Source organism: Patella vulgata, chromosome 3, assembly GCF_932274485.2.
Source record: "Patella vulgata chromosome 3, xgPatVulg1.2, whole genome shotgun sequence".
NCBI lineage: Eukaryota > Metazoa > Mollusca > Gastropoda > Patellidae > Patella > Patella vulgata.
In genome coordinates this window covers 989,373-1,007,801 of record NC_065881.2, presented here as the reverse complement: position 1 = coordinate 1,007,801, position 18,429 = coordinate 989,373, and the positions used below count along the sequence as shown (strand labels likewise).

The 18,429-nt window shown below is 38.2% G+C and overlaps 1 protein-coding gene and 1 long non-coding RNA gene across 5 annotated transcripts; one reads left to right on the top strand and one right to left on the bottom strand.

Moving 5' to 3' along the window:
- Nucleotides 1–7,291: 7,291 nt before the first annotated feature.
- Nucleotides 7,292–11,032, bottom strand: LOC126817004 (uncharacterized). The gene is made up of 2 exons (XR_007678719.2): nucleotides 10,568–11,032; nucleotides 7,292–9,448 (listed from the first exon to the last, which is right to left on the bottom strand). It is a non-coding gene; the product is annotated as an uncharacterized LOC126817004 (long non-coding RNA).
- Nucleotides 11,033–11,038: 6 nt separating this feature from the next.
- On the top strand, nucleotides 11,039–18,429 carry LOC126817002 (ABC transporter G family member 7). 4 transcript variants are annotated; one of them, XM_050543805.2, is made up of 6 exons: nucleotides 11,039–11,287; nucleotides 12,245–12,274; nucleotides 12,924–13,021; nucleotides 14,974–15,096; nucleotides 16,297–16,492; nucleotides 17,695–18,429. In XM_050543805.2, the coding sequence occupies exons 4-6, from the start codon at nucleotides 15,032–15,034 to the stop codon at nucleotides 18,376–18,378; spliced, it is 945 nt and encodes a 314-aa protein (XP_050399762.1). In that variant the 5' UTR covers nucleotides 11,039–11,287; nucleotides 12,245–12,274; nucleotides 12,924–13,021; nucleotides 14,974–15,031; the 3' UTR covers nucleotides 18,379–18,429. The 4 variants fall into 4 exon arrangements, with proteins under 4 accessions (XP_050399762.1, XP_050399761.1, XP_055955720.1 ...); XM_050543804.2 differs by lacking the exon at nucleotides 14,974–15,096; XM_056099743.1 differs by lacking the exon at nucleotides 14,974–15,096 and having other exon boundaries at nucleotides 11,040–11,147.

The following is an 18,429-nucleotide window of genomic DNA, read 5'->3' as shown; positions in this document are numbered from 1 at the left end:
GCCCCGCAGGCAGTAGGGCCGCTTACAGAAGAATGAGCGGAGGGGTATGGGGTTGCCCTCCCATGACTGATCGCGAAGCCTTGAGGGGGTTATGGGGTTCTCCCCCCCCCCTCGCCCAGAACATTTTAAAAGTTTGAAGTCGATTTCCTTGCATCATGAAGGAAATTTACTAGGCTCTCTCCTGGGTATCTCTTGTATAGGCTCCACATGAGGTGGGGTGGGGGTGGGGGTCTTGAGCCCTGACCCCTCCCCCCTTGTACACGCACCTGTACAGTTACATCAAACGAATATCTGTTGATTAATTAAATACGTAGTTGGAAGAAAGGTGTGACAAGGCAGCGTAGACATGGTAGTTAGGGTAACCATGGTAGTCAGGGTAGCTAGGGTAGCCAGGGTAGGAATGGGGATGCGAAGACATAGACCTACCTTATCGTGACGTGTCTCCTTCTCAACTGGAGAAACGAATATTTAAATGAGATATTAATTATAATCTATATCCCATTACTACACATATTAATATAACTAGGTATCGCTTTCATCAGCCACGTGTTTTATTTCAGTTTAAAGGAACAGTCCCAGATGCCACTGCAGGGTGATGGAAATGAAATGAAATGGGGTTTTTAAAGTTACAATTTCATATTTTCTAAGAAAGTCAAAACATAATTATTTCTATGTCTTTTGCTCAATAGGTTGTCAACTCACTATTATACGATCATAGGTGTCGTTCTCACAATTAAAACTCATTTACGCCGGAAATAATAACACAATTACCTCCCTGGTTTTCTATTCTCCACCATGGAGTAGCGATATTCAAACGTTTGAATTTGAAGAGGAAAATGACATTTTTGCCAATTTCTCAACTGGCAATAGAGAATTATAGGATTAATAGGATTATTCTTTAACAAGGTAGGACTGCTTATAGATACCATCTATTTTAAGGCTTTATTTTAATAAATTTTAAAAATGTAACGTAAAAATATGAAATTGCAACTTTAAGGTCCCACTGTTCTGCTTCGACTGGGCTAATATACTAATAAAGACGGGCGTACAGCATACAGTATGCTGTGAGGGTAATTTACCCAGACAGTGGAGCTACGACCTACTCTTATATCGAATTCCAACTGTGAAGGGTCTTTTACGTGCACGCCAATGTGTACACGAGACCCCGGGTTTCCGGCCTAGCCAGCCCTGCAACCCCCCCCCCCCCCACCACCGTATATTTCAGCACGCTTTGGTTTATACTTGTCGTTCGGATGGGAAGACAAAACCATCGGCAGCACGTTCAAGATCCCCTGGCAGATGGAGATTGATTTTGGAGTAAGTCGTAGCGCTAGTGATCGGACAAAACAACCCTCATAGCACACTGAATGGCGCATGCCCGTCTACATCAGCCCAGTCTGATCAGAGCGTTAAACAAAATTTCATTTCATTTCAGAGATCGAAATAAGAGTATGTTGTAGCGCCAGTGATCGGACAGAATTCACCCCATAGAACAAGAGTATAGCGTTTAACGTCCACTCGACACAAACCAGGCCATTTCGGAACAAACATATGGTTCAATTTCATTTCAATAATTCGCTTGCTCGTAGGGGTCTTTAGCAGTGGGAGGAAACCGGCGGACCCGGAAAATCCCACGAGGTTGGACAGGCGACCCTACTCATTGTCACGTACAACCGGGGAATAGAAACCACGCCTAACTCGGTTAGTAGGACACTAAACAACATTTTATTTTAGTTTATTTTATAACAGTGGTTTTATTTCAATGGCTGATTTACAACGAAAACATCAACTTACCCGAGTACCTGAGATGATAAAGTGAGAAGTAGAATAGTTACTGATGTAAGTCGAGATAATTTATATATAAAAATAAACCACCATTATTTTTTTTTTCAGATGTTATCGTAAGTTACATAGATTTTATGATCGCTTCACTGATTTTATTAAACAATTTAACTAAATATTGAATCACATATTACAAGAACAAGACGAGTTCACCAACCACCATATACAGTATATCTTTAAAAAATTAAACTACGCCAAAAACAAAACAGGTTTTAACAATTTGAAACCCTGGGGGTTGATACCCCAAAATGTTCATGGGGACAAGTTAGATTTGTACAAATGCTAATTTTTCAGAATTTAATATTTACGCAATTATTGAAAGTATTTCTTTTACTCAGAAAAAAAAATATTCAAATGATGTTACATAGCGTGCGTTGGATCTCAATGTCTGTCATGGGGTCAGGTGTTGTGGTTGGAATCCCAGGCCTGTAATTGACAAGAGCTAGGGGTCGCCCGCCAAGCTCCATTCGCCATGGTGATTTACCTGAGTTTTTTTTACTTTTCTTCTTCCTGGATGTTTTAATTGAGGAAATTCCTCAATGTATAACTTCACACTTCCTTATTGTTCTGCTCTGTTTGATGGTCGAATGGAATGGTTAGCACGTACGTGTTGTATCATAAGGTCTGTCATTGAGTCAACTGGCGTGGTTTCGATTGCCCGGTTGTACGTGACAAGGAGTAGGGTCGCCTGTCCAACCTCGTGGGTTTTCTCCACGTACTCTGGTTTCCCCCACTGCTAAAGACCCTACGCACAAGCGAATTATTGAAATAAAACTGAACCATGTGTTAGTCCCGAAATGACCTAGTCTGTGTCAAGTGGGCGTTAACCCCCCTCCCCTTCTCTCTCTCTCTCTCTCTCTCTCTCTCTCTCTCTCCTCTCTCGAAATCCCCGGTTGTACGTGACAAGGAGTGGGGTCGCCTGTCCAACCTCGTGGGTTATCTCCGGGTCCTCCGATTTCTTCCCACTACTAAAGACCCCTATGAGCAAATGAATTAATGAAATAAAATAATATGTTAGTCCCGAAATGACCTAGTTTGTGTTGAGTGGACGTTAAACCCCATTTCTCTCTCTCTCTATCCTGTTTATATTACTAGTCTAATAAAACAAGGGGTAGGAACTTTATTGTTAAACAGTGAAATTGTAACAGGAGGCTTGAGTTACACAAATAACCATAGAAACCACTAATATCACATTACAAATAAAATAAAATAAAATCAAATCAAACGTCCTACTTTTCTGCACAAACAACTGAGCTAATGGAGACCGACATACGCCATTAAGTGTGTTATTAGGAACATTTTGCCCTGACAGCAGGAATACGGACACCAATGTGTACACTGGAATTCGGGATTTGTCCCATCCGAACGACTATACGTTGTTCCTTGTCACACCCACCGTGTTGTACCAGAAAAGACCTATGACCTTTCTCGGTCAACACGGGGATCGAACACACGGGACTCCCAGCCTAGCGTGCCAACTTCTTACTCACTAATCCACCGCGGCTCCGCTTCGATCGCTCACCACAACTTCTACAAGAATATAGTTGGTTATCCTGCCAACCGGGAAACATAGAATAATTAACCAATTTTATTCAAACAGTTATCAGACTTCCCCGTTCATTTTTGAAATGTATTTCAACGACAGATTTAAAGATACATTATGGGAGATTAGATAAAGAGCTGGCAGTTCTCGCTATAATAGTTAAAAACTAGATACTGTAAAGGTAATTTTTTGAAAATTTCAGTCAAAAAAGATATCAGCTTTGTAAATTTCCGCCTAGCCTCGTTCATCATTACTAAGTTAGTACGTTAAAAAGCATAGTCTCGATTATCCAATGTTTTGATTTAATTATCAATGAGCGTTCACAGCATATAAGATTCTAATCCAGTCGATATCGAAGGCCTTGACATCGAGAGTTGATTATGGTCTGGATAAGTTAATTAATGTCTATTTAATAATTTAGATAAGATTTCAGGCCTAAAGAAAGACCTGCGATAGGCAGATTTAGCTCTTGCATAATGCATGTTTAAATTTTTACTTTTTAAAAACTGATAATTTAGTCATGGTCCCAAACAAACCAACAAATCCTTTTTCCGCTTTCCGCTCGACTAAACAAATATATGGATTCATTATATTGAAACTGGATTAAATATAAATCCCCTGTAAAAACACCCTACTGTTCAGTAAGTGGTGATGGTCTAATACCTGACCCCAATTATATGACACCCTCTATCACACTCCTATCATCTTATTATTGATATAGGTCATCTAAACACTTATATTTATGAGAGAGGGTCGGGCCGTGTAATAATAAAACACGCCAACTCTTTGATTTGAAAGTGTTAATTTGGATAAGTTTGATGTTTTTATTGGTTTACAGCAGTGGTTCTCAACCTTTTTATGACAACGGAAAACCTTGGAACATATGAAAAAATAGCGGCACACCTGGCTAAATATATATGAAAAATATTGGATTTTTGCAAAATAAAAACATGGCAAGTCATAGACGGGCGGAATACAACCGTAGACACAGACTAGTTATAGACATGTAGAGTGACTCTAACTAAATAAAGAAAAACGCAGCTATGAAGTTACCAGTAGACACCAGTGAGTACATGGTTTTTCGCATTTGTTTAGTGTACTTAGGAAGATTTCGCGACACACTGTTTGAGAATCACTGGTTTAGAGTCACGTGATGACCACCACTCTTTCGTCTGTATTAACCGGTCCTTGAGTGAAGCAATTTTACTGAAATTTTAAGCATATTCTCTTTTTATTATCTACTTTTAACTATTATAGCGACAACCGTCAGTTCTTTATCTAATCGTACCTGATGTCCCTTTAAATATTTCTTTTTTTGGGATTAAACTGTGGACTGTGGAATACAGAATGTGTTACCCCTGACCATTAACTGTATATAATTTAAATGTAATATATCTTTATAACAATCTGATTAATACACGGATCCTATTTCGTTTCGTTTTTATAGTTCAAAATTTCGTTTTACTTGTCTTTACTACACTAGGGTAGTGTAGGCTATCGAAAGTATAAAAAACGAAACGAAATATAGATCTTTATTTTAATTAGATTGTCTTTATAATATATTTAGTGAAAGCAGTATTACAAAGAGCTTTACAGAAATGACCAACTCCTATTTCGAATTCCAACTGTCACGGGTTCTTCTTCGTCCCATCCGAACGACTATACGTTTTCTCTTGCTAGATCAAATGCCCCACTGACAAAGTTGTGCAGGATTTAGTAATAGGCAGATTTAGCTCTTGAATAATACTGGTTCACTAACCAGCATGGTTTCCCCTTGTTTTAAACATTATTTATTCACACTATTAGGAGGAATTATATTTATTCTGGTTTCGCATTGTCAGCGACGAAATATATAGATCGGATGTGATATAAACCCGAGGTGAGGCGGGGGGATCACGGTGGCTAAGACGCTAGCTCGCTAGCCCGGAGGTCGGGTGTTCGATCCCTGCATTGGCCGTGAAAGTTCATCCAGATTTTCCGGCGTAGATCCCCCTTGTCAGTGATGCAGGACGGAAGACCTGACAAGGACAGCTGTCTAGTCGTTCGGATGGGACGAAAAACCAAGGTCTCGTGTACACATTGGCGTGCACGTAAAAGATCCCTTGGCAGTTGGAATTCGATATAAGAGTAGGCCGTAGTGACGCTGTGCGGGCAAAATTTCCCTCATAGCACACTGTATGGCGTATGCCCGTCTTCATTAGCCCAGTTCGGAGCAGAACAGTAGGATGTTAAACCCCATTTCATTTCATCCCGAGGCGAGGCGTCCTCATAAAAAATCCCTTGACAATTGGATGAAGAGTATTATGTATTGGTGCAGACAAGTCCGACGTTAAACCCCATTTCATTTCACCCTTTAAAATGTGATGCAAATTAAGTCATGCACGTGTAAACCTAATACTCACCTGATATTCAACAAACCAGCGCCACGTGTCTGTCCTACTGTAGCAAGTTTTTTCAATGTCTCCAACTTGTATTGCTTGCCCTACTATAATTCTAGCCCGCTTTCCCTGTCTTCAACGTGTAATGTCTGTCCTACTGTAGCTAGTTTTCCCTGTCTCCAACTTGTAACGATTGTCCTACCTGTACTTACAGCCAGGTATATTTGACTCTCTAGTTGAAGTGTTTAATATAGTGTAAAGGTATTTATTATCTCTCTTGACGGTATAATAACCACCTTTCTTCACCGTTAACAATTTTTTTATGATGAAGTCGAGAGTAGAAATACATACAATGGTTATTCGGTCAGATGTGACTAACTGAAACATTCAGTAAAAAACTATTGAGCGATGTTCTCTTTTGGGTGGTAATTGGCGCGGAGGGTTCGGTAAGAAAAGATTTAAGTCCTACGCACAGCAAGCATTTTGTATCCCGGGCAGGCCAATTTATCGTTGACGATAATCTTTCGGTCAAACTACTCATATCGAGTTCCAGTTGTATGTCGTGTACGCAAGTTTCTCCATCAAGACTTGTCGAAAAGCGTAGAACCATTTAGAGATGGTACTGAATGGGACTCTCTCTCTCTCTCTCTCTCTCGTTCTCTCTCTCTCTCTCTCTCGTTCCCTCTCTCTCTCTCTCGTTCTCTCTCTCTCGCTCTCTCTCTCTCGTTCTCTCTCTCTCTCTCTCTCTCTCTCTCGTTCCCTCTCTCTCTCTCTCTCTCGTTCTCTCTCTCTCTCTCTCTCTCTCTCTCTCGTTCTCTCTCTCTCGTTCTCTCTCTCTCGTTCCCTCTCTCTCTCGTTCTCTCTCTCTCTCTCTCGTTCTCTCTCTCTCTCTCTCTCTCGTTCCCTCTCTCTCTCTCTCGTTCTCTCTCTCTCTCTCTCTCTCGTTCTCTCTCTCTCGTTCCCTCTCTCTCTCTCTCGTTCTCTCTCTCTCTCTCTCTCTCTCGTTCTCTCTCTCTCTCTATCTCTCTCTATCTCGTTCTCTCTCTCTCTCTCCCTCTCTCTCTCGTTCTCTCTCTCGTTCTCTCTCTCTCTCTCTCTCTCGTTCTCTCTCTCTCTCGTTCTCTCTCTCCCTCTCTCGTTCTCTCTCTCTCTCGTTCTCTCTCTCTCTCGTTCTCTCTCTCTCGTTCCCTCTCTCTCTCTCTCGTTCTCTCTCTCTCTCTCTCTCGTTCTCTCTCTCTCTCTCTCTCGCTCTCTCTCTCGTTCCCTCTCTCTCTCTCTCTCGTTCTCTCTCTCTCTCTCGTTCTCTCTCTCTCTCCCGTTCTCTCTCTCTCTCTCTCTCTCGTTCCCTCTCTCTCTTCGAAAAGCGTTGAACCGTGGGGATGTACCATCCCTAAACACCATTTAGAGATGGTACTGAATGGCTGAATGGGATATAGGTAGTTTGTCTTCGAGAGAGGATAAACTATAAAATACTTCACAATAAAATATAGGCTAGCATTTATATAAAATAACAAAAACACACAAAAAATGTTATTTATAAAATATTTTATACTGTTAAACAATATCAAGGCACAGTAATCAGTAACATAAAATACTCTCCCCTAAAACAATATCAGATTAATTTAAAGCGATAATTTCATATTTTTAAGTTAAATTTTTAAAATGTATTAAAATAAAGCCTTAAAATAGATGGTATCTATAAACAGTCCTGCCTTGTTAAAGATTAATCCTATTAATCCCAAATTCACTATTACCAGTTGAGAAATTGGCAAAAATGTCATTTTCAACTTCAAATTCAAACGTTTGAAGATAGCTATTCCATGTGGGGAATAGCAAAATAAGGGAGGTAATTGTGTTATTGTTTCCGGGGTGAATGATTTTTAAGTGTGAGAATGATAGCTATGACTTATAATAGTGAGTTGACAACCTATTCAGCAAAAGACATAGGAATAATTACGTTTTGACTTTCTTAGAAAATATGAAATTCTCGCTTTAATATCATTCTTAAACAAAAACAATGTCATATTTAATTTATATCATTCTTAAACAAAAACAATGTCAGATTTAATTTAATATCTTATATCATTCTTAAACAAAAACAATATCAGTTTTAATTTATCATTTAATATCATTCTTAAACAAAAGCAATGTAGGTCTGGACTGGATTTATCGTTAATATCATTCTTAACCACTGGCATAAATACACCCCCCCCCCCCCACCAAACAATGCCAGATTTGATTAATTATCTAATATCATTCTTAAATAAACAAAAACCAAATTTAAAGGATGCCACGAGGGGGTTCTTTTTCATAAGTAAGTTGAAGAAATATCTCAATAGTCGTAGGCCTACCTGGAAATATGTCCAGCTTTGTTACGGACATGCAACAGATGTCGGACTGGATTTAATAAATCTTAAACACAACGATGGATGCCACCAGAGAAACAAACAGTCAATATCATTTGTGCAAGGCGTTATTTAATCTCGTTAATCTAGCCTTCAGACCTCCATTATTCTGGGAGTCAATAAATTGGGGTTTTAGGTTTGACTAGGGTATTAAAGGACAACCTTATTACTAGGTTCGACTAGTGTATTAAAGGACAACCTTATTACTAGGTTCGACTAGTGTATTAAAGGACAACCTTCTTACTATGTTCGACTAGGGGATTAAAGGACAACCTTCTTACTAGGTTCGACTAGGGGATTAAAGGACAACCTTATTACTAGGTTTGACTAGGGTATTAAAGGACAACCTTATTACTAGGTTTGACTAGGGGATTAAAGGACAACCTTATTACTAGATTTGACTAGGGTATTTAAAGAACTACTAGGTTTGACTAGGGTATTAAAACTCGGGGGTAATGTAACAAAATCTACATTTGCAATATACATAGCACTTTAAACTTATGACTGGATTAACCAAGCCTAGAGCTACATAGCACTTAAAATTGATAGCTAGATTAACCAAGTCTAGAGCAACATTTGTAATATACACAGCACTATGAATTGATAGCACGATTAACCAAGTCTAGATCTACATAGCATCTTAAATTAGTTGACTGAATTATTTCCTTAAAAATTACAAAATCATAGAAAGAAATATGTATTAATATAATAGACAAATGTTATAGAAAGAAATATATATAAGAGCAAATGTTTTGGTACATGGATGAACATTAGAACAAACGAATCCTAACTAGTTCTGTGAATAGTGCCCCCACCCCACCCCCTCAAATTTAATATTTATATCATTTTCAAATATTACACAGTAAATGTTATAGATTTTTACTAGATGTAACTCTGGTCTTGGAACAACCATGTTAGCGTCTCCTCAAGCGAGGTGAAGCATCATCAGTTCTGAGATCAGCTAAATATATAGTAGACCCATCAGTAACATGATAGTAAGATAATTTATGATGACTCTTCAGAGTATGTTGATCATTATTACCATCAATATAAAATAGTTTCTGATGATTGGGTGGTATACCATCATGATCCTGTATCAAGTCTTTAAGTGCTGACACCAAAAGATCTTTTGAAATATCTTCAATGATGAATCGACTACCATTTGATATTCTTTCTATGTAAACGTCTATGTAATGAGAGACCGCATATTCAGGCAATGCCTTACTACTGAGGTCAACAAAGAATGGTGCAAACAGCCTCTTCATCTCTTTAACAAAAAACTGAGAAAAAAAAAAACAAAAAAACCCCACAAAATAATTTCTGATTTAGGTCACACTAAAAACCTGTTACATGTATTTCTAGGTAAAAATTTGTTATTTCTGGATAAATATTTGTTATTTTTTGGTAAAAATTAGTTGTTTCGGGTAAAAACGAAACATAACCCGTACCGTTCTTCACTAACCGGGAAAATGACTAGGAAATGAAATGAAATGAAATGGGTTTTTACGTTTAATGTACTGTTCCGACTGGGCTAATGAAGACGGGCATACGACATACAGTGTGCTATTACAGTGTCTTACTGGCCCGGAAAGTTGCTCTACGACCGCCTCGTATATCGAAATCCAACTGACAATGGATCTTTTACGTGCACGATACCTCCAGATTACCGAGTCAAGGTCCCAACCGCTGAGCCACCGTACGTGGCTTCCATAAAGACGGAGGATATATCGCAATAAAAATTCCATCAGAAATCGTCTGTCAAAAAGAGCCGTGGTCTTGGGTTAGCTAGCTCCCGGTGATAGCGGAGAGAGTTCCTCTGAATTTTATGGTGTGGTTTCCGGTGTGGTTTCCACATGCCTGTCTAGTCCCAAAATGACCTAGTCTGTGTCGAGTGGACGTTAAACCCCATATCTCTCTCTCTCTCTCTCCACATGCCTGTCGCAATCCCAGTCGGTGTGGTTTCCACATGCCTGTCGCTATATATAGCCCAGTCGGTGTTTCCACATGCCTGTCGCATAAGAAAAAGATAACAAAAAATAAGATGGCTCTATTTAGCTTCCGTAAGTTTGACCCAGATGAAATTCCCCGGGAATAGTTAATTCTAGCTGGCGATAACCACAGAATGTTTGTATTCTTATTTTATTTTAACAAAAATAAGAGAATATTTAATTTACTTATTAGTCCAATATCTAACTTAATGATAAGATTGTCAAAATTGTTTACTGTATGCTCATGTAACAAGTAAACTTATTTCGACTTTACAAGCATGGGTACGTGACTCGGCATCAGATCCTTACATATGTTCAGTTAAAATGACATTACTGAACATATAAAATATATTCTGTACCAATCTCATGTAAATTATAATAATTAGATGCAATATTTCAATATTAACTTACATCTACTGTATTATATAGGAAAACAGAACAGGCAACACACTACCAGTGGAAATATGCAACTAACAGCTAGATTAAATATAAAATTTAGGTCGAAGCGATAGACCTACATAGATTCTATAAATAGAAGGGCTGGATTTCCCCTTTCCTTAAAATACATACGAGGGCCTTGGCTCACTGATCTATAACTGGATGGTTAGTGCTAAATGATAAGGCCAACTCAATTATTCGTCATAGGTCACGAGATGTAAATCCCAACCCCAACCCTGTACCTAGCCCCAATGTGGCCAATGATTACACTAACCGTAATCTACATACTCGCCAACAATCACGTGCCCTAATCTTATGGGCGCTAATGCACTTTCGTACACCTAGTACTAGATAACAATCCTTAATCTCTCAACCCTCCGCGTGTTTCGAACAAACACATCAGTATATCTCAACGTTCTTAGCTACAGCTAGTACTTAATTGGTTAATTGGCTGAGAAATTTGAAGTCACCGGAAGTACTAACTCCGCCATATTATCACTCCCAAAACAAAAGCAGAAGACGATAATCGACCGACTTTCCTGGATCTGGATAGGAACGTTGCAGGGCTTTTCAGCATCGAGAGAGAGAGAGAGAGAGAGACGTGTAGCACCAGTCTTTAAGGGAGGTCCAATCGATAGTAGTTCTCGGAAAGAATGAATGTTTTATAAATATGTGTTTTACACTGCTGCTCAGGTTTGAAACATTTACTACTGCTCGTGCACCGTCTATCAACACTACACTACTGTTTAAAGTAGCTAAGTCTCTAACTCAATATCATCCAAAATCTTCAACATTGAAAACACGATTTATTTGTCAAATTAAATCAACATTGATGTTGTGATCTTACCGGAATAAGATGGGCTTTTGATATCCAATATTTAGGCCTAAGACAAAATAAACATTTTACCATTGGTACACGAATTGTGTACCATAATGCGCTGCAGTCCCAGTTGTTAAAAGAGACTCGAGGGACGAGGCTAGACACATTGCACCAAATCGAACGGCGTATGTAGACTGGAATAACCAGACGCTAGAAATTTGCACTCGATTGACACTGCTGGCTTATTTCGCCGAACATAATTGATTTGAAATTGGAGTAAAAACGGAAACCATTGAATGTAAATCAGTTTATATACATTCATATTACAGTATTATATGCGTTGCGACCCACTTTTGTCAATTTCTAGGTCCCAAATGTTAGCGATTTAGCTCCTTTAAAGGAGCGAGATCGCTATTGGGACCTAGAAATTGACACAAATAGGTATTAATGCATATAATAATGTAATGTGAATGTATATAAACTGATTTACATTCCGTTTTAACTCAAATTTCAAATCAGTTATGTTCGGAGAAATACGCCAGATTGAAGTCTCAATCGAATCATATGGCAATCTCTAGCGTCTGGTTATTCCAGTCTACACCGATAGTATTTATTGCGCATGCTCTTTACTTGTTAGCAATGGCGCTGAAATGTCTTAAATATCAGAAGCCCATCTGATCACCACATCAATGTTAATTTAAATTGACAATTAATTCATGTTTTTAATGTCGAAGACTTTGGATGATATTGAATTAGAGACTTAGCTACTTTAAGCTCTCGCAATCTTTAAAAGTTTTCCTCTCAAATTATTTTTATGTACGATATTTCAGATATCCCCACAGCATTTCATGTTGAAAAAGGTAAACAATTTTGTTATATTGATATAGTTACTTTAGTAACGTAAATTGTACTACGTTACTGTCAGCTCCTAATGACAACTAGTATGAAAATAAGGCTTTTTGGAACCCTTACCGTCTATTTTTCACTGTGATTCTTCTTTTGTTCACCTGATAAGAAAACAAATCTTGATAAAGTATTATTTCAAAAGAAATACAATAAAATTAGGATATGATTGTGTTGAATTTTGTGAATAATAATTCATAGTTTTTATACGCCCACATTTTCATGTGGATGTATGTTGTCGTCGCCCATTTCCGTCCAGAATTTGTTTGTGTACACTCTAGAGGTCACAATTTGAAATATAGGTTTATATATGTTTATATGATAAAGATATCGGTTCCTTTGAATACTGGCATGTATTGGACCCTAACTTTGTGGATTATCGCCCCTGATTGTACGAAAAATAATGTTTTTATCTTGTGGACCCTCTAGAGGTCACAATTTTTATCTGATTTTGATGAAATTTAAAATATATTTTTATATCTCAAAGATCTTGGTGTCTTTTGATCTTGACCATCTCTTGTAAAATGTGTCGTATCTTGCATGGCAACATGTTTTTGTTAATATTTTCATCTTGTTTAATAAATTAATATCTTTTTTCTCGATTAGATTATAAATGGTTTAGTTTAATTCTATAAAATGCCTTCTTGTGCTGCTATCAAGTGTACAAATAGACAGTACAGAGGATGTGGTCAAACATTTCACAGGTAACACAATGATATCATTAGAAGGGGTGGGAAGGGGGTGGGTAGTTGAACGAATAGTGTAATGCTTCCATAAGGGGGGGGGAGTAGGTGAACGAATGGTGTAATGCTTCCATTAGAGGGTGGGGTGGGGTGGGGTGAACGTATGGTTCAATGCTCTCATTATTGTTTCTTGATTTAAAATTGATTTGTTGGTTGTTGAAAGAAATGAGGAAAATTTTGCCCGGGCAGCAGCACTATGGCCTACTCTTATAGCGAATTCCAACTGCCAAGGGATCTTTTACATGCACACCAATGTGTACACGGGATCTCGGTTTTTCGTACCATCCAAATGACTAGACAGTTGTCCTTGTCAGGCCTTCCGTCCTGCATCACTAACAAGGTGAAACCACGTTGGAAAATCCCATTGAACTTTCTCGGTCAATACAGGGATCGAACATGCGACCTCCAGGCTAGCGAGCCAGCGTCTTACCCTCTTAGTCACCATGGCTCCCTGAATGTTGAAAGAGACAGAGTATGTCTATCTTAATTAATAGAATAAAACTTGCTTGTCTAACCTCATGGGTTTTCTCCGGGTCCTCTGGTTTCCTTGCTTGTTTGATTCTTGATTCTAATCTGATTAAAATATCGTTTCGATTTCCCGGTTGTACGTGACAAGGAGTAGGGTCGCCTGTCCAACCTCGTGGGTTTTCTCCGGGTCCTCCGGTTTCCGAACACTGCTAAAAACCCTACGCGCAAGCGAATTATTGAAATAAAATTAAACCATATGTTAGTCCCGAAATGACCTAGTTTGTGTCGAGTGGACATTAAACCCGCCTCTCTGTCTCTCTCTCTGATTAAAACATAGATCCTATTTCGTTTTGTTTTTTATAGTTCAAAATTTCGTTTTACTTGTCTTTACTACACTAGAATCTGGAAGAGTTGATATCATTGACGTGTTCTGAATGATGTGAGGGTTTAGCCAATGAAACGGTCTGTTACGGCGAGCCATAGGCGTGTTTTGCGCGGAACTGTGGGTAATCCACTAGTAACAACAATGCTGATTGGTTAATCAAATGTCTGACATTATAGAGTCAAAAGCAGTTCGTATGACCTCTGACCCGACCTTCGACTACAACCGGTCAGATCTTCATGACGTGACCTATCGCTACAACCGGTCAGATCTTCATGTAGTGTAGACCATCGAAAGTATAAAAAAACGAAATGAATTATAGATCTGTATTATAATCAGATTGTAGATTCTAAATTATCTTACGGCACTACTCTCAAAATTCCTGAGTTTAACACACATGAAAATGAAATGAAATAGGGTTTTAACGTCGACTGAGCTAGGGGACAGGAGGGATAAGTACGCGTTAGAACAAGAGGTCTGTCATTGAGGCAAGTGGCGTAGTTTCGATGCCCTGCTTGTACGTGACACGGAGTAGGGTCGCTTGTCCAACCTCATCGGTGTTCTCCTGGTCCTCTTTTTTCCTCCCACTGCTAAAGACCCCCACGCGCAAGCGGATTATGGAAATAAAATTGAACCATATGTTAGTCTCGAAATGATCTAGTTTGTGTCATGTAAGTTAAACCCCATTTTTCTATCTCGCTGCTCTTATTATGCTAATGAAGATGGGTATATGCCATACAATGTGCTATGATTGAAATTGTTGCCGAACATAGGACTGTACGATATTGTTGTTTGTGTGTGATTTACGTTGTCACTTTGTAAAGTGCCCCTGAACATGTTATATGAAAGGGTGCACTATAAATATGCTGTAATAATAATAATAATAATAATAATAATATTGGCATTTTTTTCAACGATATAGTAATATTTAATAATGTCACTTTGCTATTAAATAAATTAAATATAAATAATAAATGCATTAAAGCTGACTAGTGTGAGTAAGAATTGTGGGTAATAATTGCTTTATTCATACACTTTAAACTTTGCTTTTTTTATAATATAGATTTATTAAAATGAACAAAACAACATCCTTTTTGGATAAAAATTAAACACAACCGCTGATGTTTAAAAAGCGTCTGCTTGTGACCTTGTGTAAGAAAATTCTCAAATATCACGTGCAGCGGAAGTAAGTAGATGCGGTCTTCAAGTCTTGTATTGTAAGTTCAAACAGTTTAACAAATACTAAATGATCCGGACTATCTTCCATTCAAGCATTTGATTGGCTGGCCTAACAGGGACAGTAATCTATTTATAGATCGTTTTATTCTTGTTTTTAGAAATTAAGTTTCGTAGAGTTTTCTAAAAATATTTGTTTTTTAAAAATATGACAACCTATTTATAGCCTGGTAGTTAACCGCGGTAGTGGGAAATTTAAGGCGTTTAGTAGGCCAAAGCTTTACATGTAGTAACAACCGACAATTTATTGTCGACTAAAAACAAAGTAAAAGTAACGCATACACGATGCAGTGAAAAACGGCTGCGGACACTACGCAAGTGTTTTCGACATTTAATGATTCTCAAAACATTAGTTTTATTATAGTTTATTACTGTCGGCTAATTTCCACTGCTGTTTAGTGTATTTATTATCTATTTTTATGATAATTTTTTTCGATATTTAAGTTTTTGGCGATATTCGATAAACCACTATATGGACGATTTTTGGCCACATGAGATATCGTAGTTGGGTCTGAAAATGCCATATCGCGATAAATGACTATATCGAGAATATAGTACAGCCCTAGCCGAAGAGCAGCACTGTAATCTACTCTTGAATTCCAACAGTCAGTGGCTCTTTTACATGTACGCCAATCTATTTTTTTTTCGTACCATTCGAACGAGTATTTGTGCTGTAGACGCATTTAAAGGAAGGTTGGATGGCTGAATGGTTAGCCCATGTGCGTTGTATCATAAGGTCTGTCATTGAGTCAACTGGCGTGGTTTCGATTCCCTGGTTGTACGTGACAAAAAGTAGGGTTGCCTGTTCAACCTTGTGGATTTTCTCTGGGTCCTCCAGTTTCGTCCCACTGCTAAAGACACCTACGCACAAGCAAATTATTGAAATAAAATTGCACCATATGTTAGTCCGGAAATGACCTAGTTTGTGTCCCATTTCTCTCGCTCGAAAGACTATACGTTGTCCCATTCCAGACTCTCTGCGTCCTGCACAGCTAACTAGGGGGAACCACTCTGGAAAGTCCAGACAAATTTTCTCGGCCAACACCAGGAACAAACACAGGACCCCCAGATTAGCGAGCCAACATCTTACTCAGTGAGTCACCACAGCTCCGTGTTTTTCTCATACAGTAAAATATGTTATGTTTTACAGATTTCCTTCAAAAGAATCAGAAAAAAAATTATGGTTAGAAAAGATAAAGAGAGAAAATTTTTATCCGTCATCCACAGCAGTACTTTGTTCAGATCATTTTGAGGCGTCATGCTTTGATCGTACAGGACAGACTGTTCGATTAAAACAGAACTCTTTACCAACTATATTTAAATTTCCAGCACATTTGTTAACGGAGGTAGGTATGACAGTATTACTGGTGTCCACTAATTTTTATACGTCCCACATTAAAATGTTCAGTGTCCAATTAGTATCCAATTCACTTAAAACTTATAAACATTGTTTATGGTCATGACACGAAGAAGTCTATTAATTTTCAATGACTTCCGATAATTACTGCTAGAGTTCTGGTCATAGATCATGTTGAAAAATCTTGTGGATGCTTTAGAGGCTAAAGATATTGTAGTTGCTGAAGGTTATAAATTTATGTTTTGAATCAAATGCCTTTATTTTAACACCCTGTGTTTATGTTCATGAAGTGAATTGAAATGGGTTTTAACGTCCTACTGTTCTGCTCCTATACTGGACTAATGAAGATGGGCATATGCCATACTGTGTGCTATGAGGGAAATTTTGCCCGGGCAGCGGCACTATCGCCTACTCTTATATAGAATTCCAACTGCCAGGGGATCTTTTATGTGCATTCCAATATATACACGGGACCTCGGTTTTTCGTCTCATTCGAAGGACTAGACAGCTGTCCTTGTCAGGCCCTCAGTCCTGCATCACTGACAAGGGGCAACCATGCCGAAAAATCTGGATGAACTTTCTCGGCCAATGCAGGAATCGAACACCTGACCTCCAGGCTAGCGAGCCAGTGTCTTACCCACTTCACGTTAAGTGAAGAAGTCTAGAATTTCTTTCAGAGCTGTGGGGTTGGATGGCTGAATGGTTAGCATGGCGCGCTGTATCATAAGGCCTGTCATTGAGTCAACTGACATGGTTTTGGATCCCCTGTTGTACGTGACAAGGAGTAGGGTCTGTCCAACCTCATGGGTTTTCTCCAGGACTTCCGGTTTCCTCCCACTGCTAAAGACCTCTATGCACCAGCAAATTATTGAAATAAAATTAAACCATATGTAACTCCCGAAATGACCTAATTTGTGTTGAGTGGACTTAAACCCCATTTCTCTCTCTCTCTCTCAGAGTTATTTTCTGATTGACTTGAAACTAATACACAGTTTTCATGTTGTGAAACCTATTAAAACCTGTTAGTACAGCTAAATTGATCATTGTTATCGATACATGTTTTGTATAATAAAGGTTGCTATAGCATGTGGAACAACTAGATATTGTAAACTCCATTCCTTTAAAAAGTTTCTCATTCCTTAGTGATCATTCATATATGTAAAACTGTAATTTTACTATTTTATTTTCCAGAAAGTAACTCCAACAAAACCAATACAGAAGGACGTAATGGTGACTGAATCATGTGATGGTATTTTAACAGATATTCTGTCAGTGTCAGCTAATGTCAGTAAATCTACCAATGTGCCATCAGTATCCGTCGCTAATGTCAGTAATTCTAATAATGTTCCATCAGTATCCGTTGCTAATGTCAGTAATTCTAACAATGTTTCATCAGTATCCGCTAATGTCAGTAATTCTGACAGTATTCCTTCAGTGTCCACTAATGTTAGTAATTCTGACAATGTTCCATCAGTATCTGCAGATGTCAGTAATTCTAACAATATTCCATCAGTATCCATCAGTAATTCTAACAGTGATCATCAATATGCTGATGTCAGTAATTCTAACAATATTCCATTAGTATCTGTCAGTAATTCTAACAGTGATCATCAATATGCTGATGTCAGTAATTCTAACAATATTCCATTAGTATCTGTCAGTAATTCTAACAGTGATCATCAATATGCTATTGCTGACAGCCCTTGTAAATTAAAGAGACAGTTGGAAGAGACTATTGAGAAAATGAAAAGCTTGAAAAAAAGATTGAAACATTCCCAACAAGTGTCACGACGGGCTAAAAAGAAGTGCCAATATCTCTCCACGCTAGTTGAAGCTTTACAGCAGAAACCGTTGATCTTTTATAATTGTGCTTGAGAATACATTTTCTGGTTTATCATTAACTATTATAAAGAGATCTGAAAAATA

Bases quoted from the DNA above. Each gene is read 5' to 3' on its own strand.
- LOC126817002 (XM_056099745.1), top strand. From the start codon at position 12,954: ATGCCTTCTTGTGCTGCTATCAAGTGTACAAATAGACAGTACAGAGGA. The intron at 13,022-16,296 runs GTAACACAATGA...TATGTTTTACAG, and splicing joins TGTGGTCAAACATTTCACAG to ATTTCCTTCAAAAGAATCAG. The intron at 16,493-17,694 runs GTAGGTATGACA...TTTATTTTCCAG, and splicing joins CAGCACATTTGTTAACGGAG to AAAGTAACTCCAACAAAACC.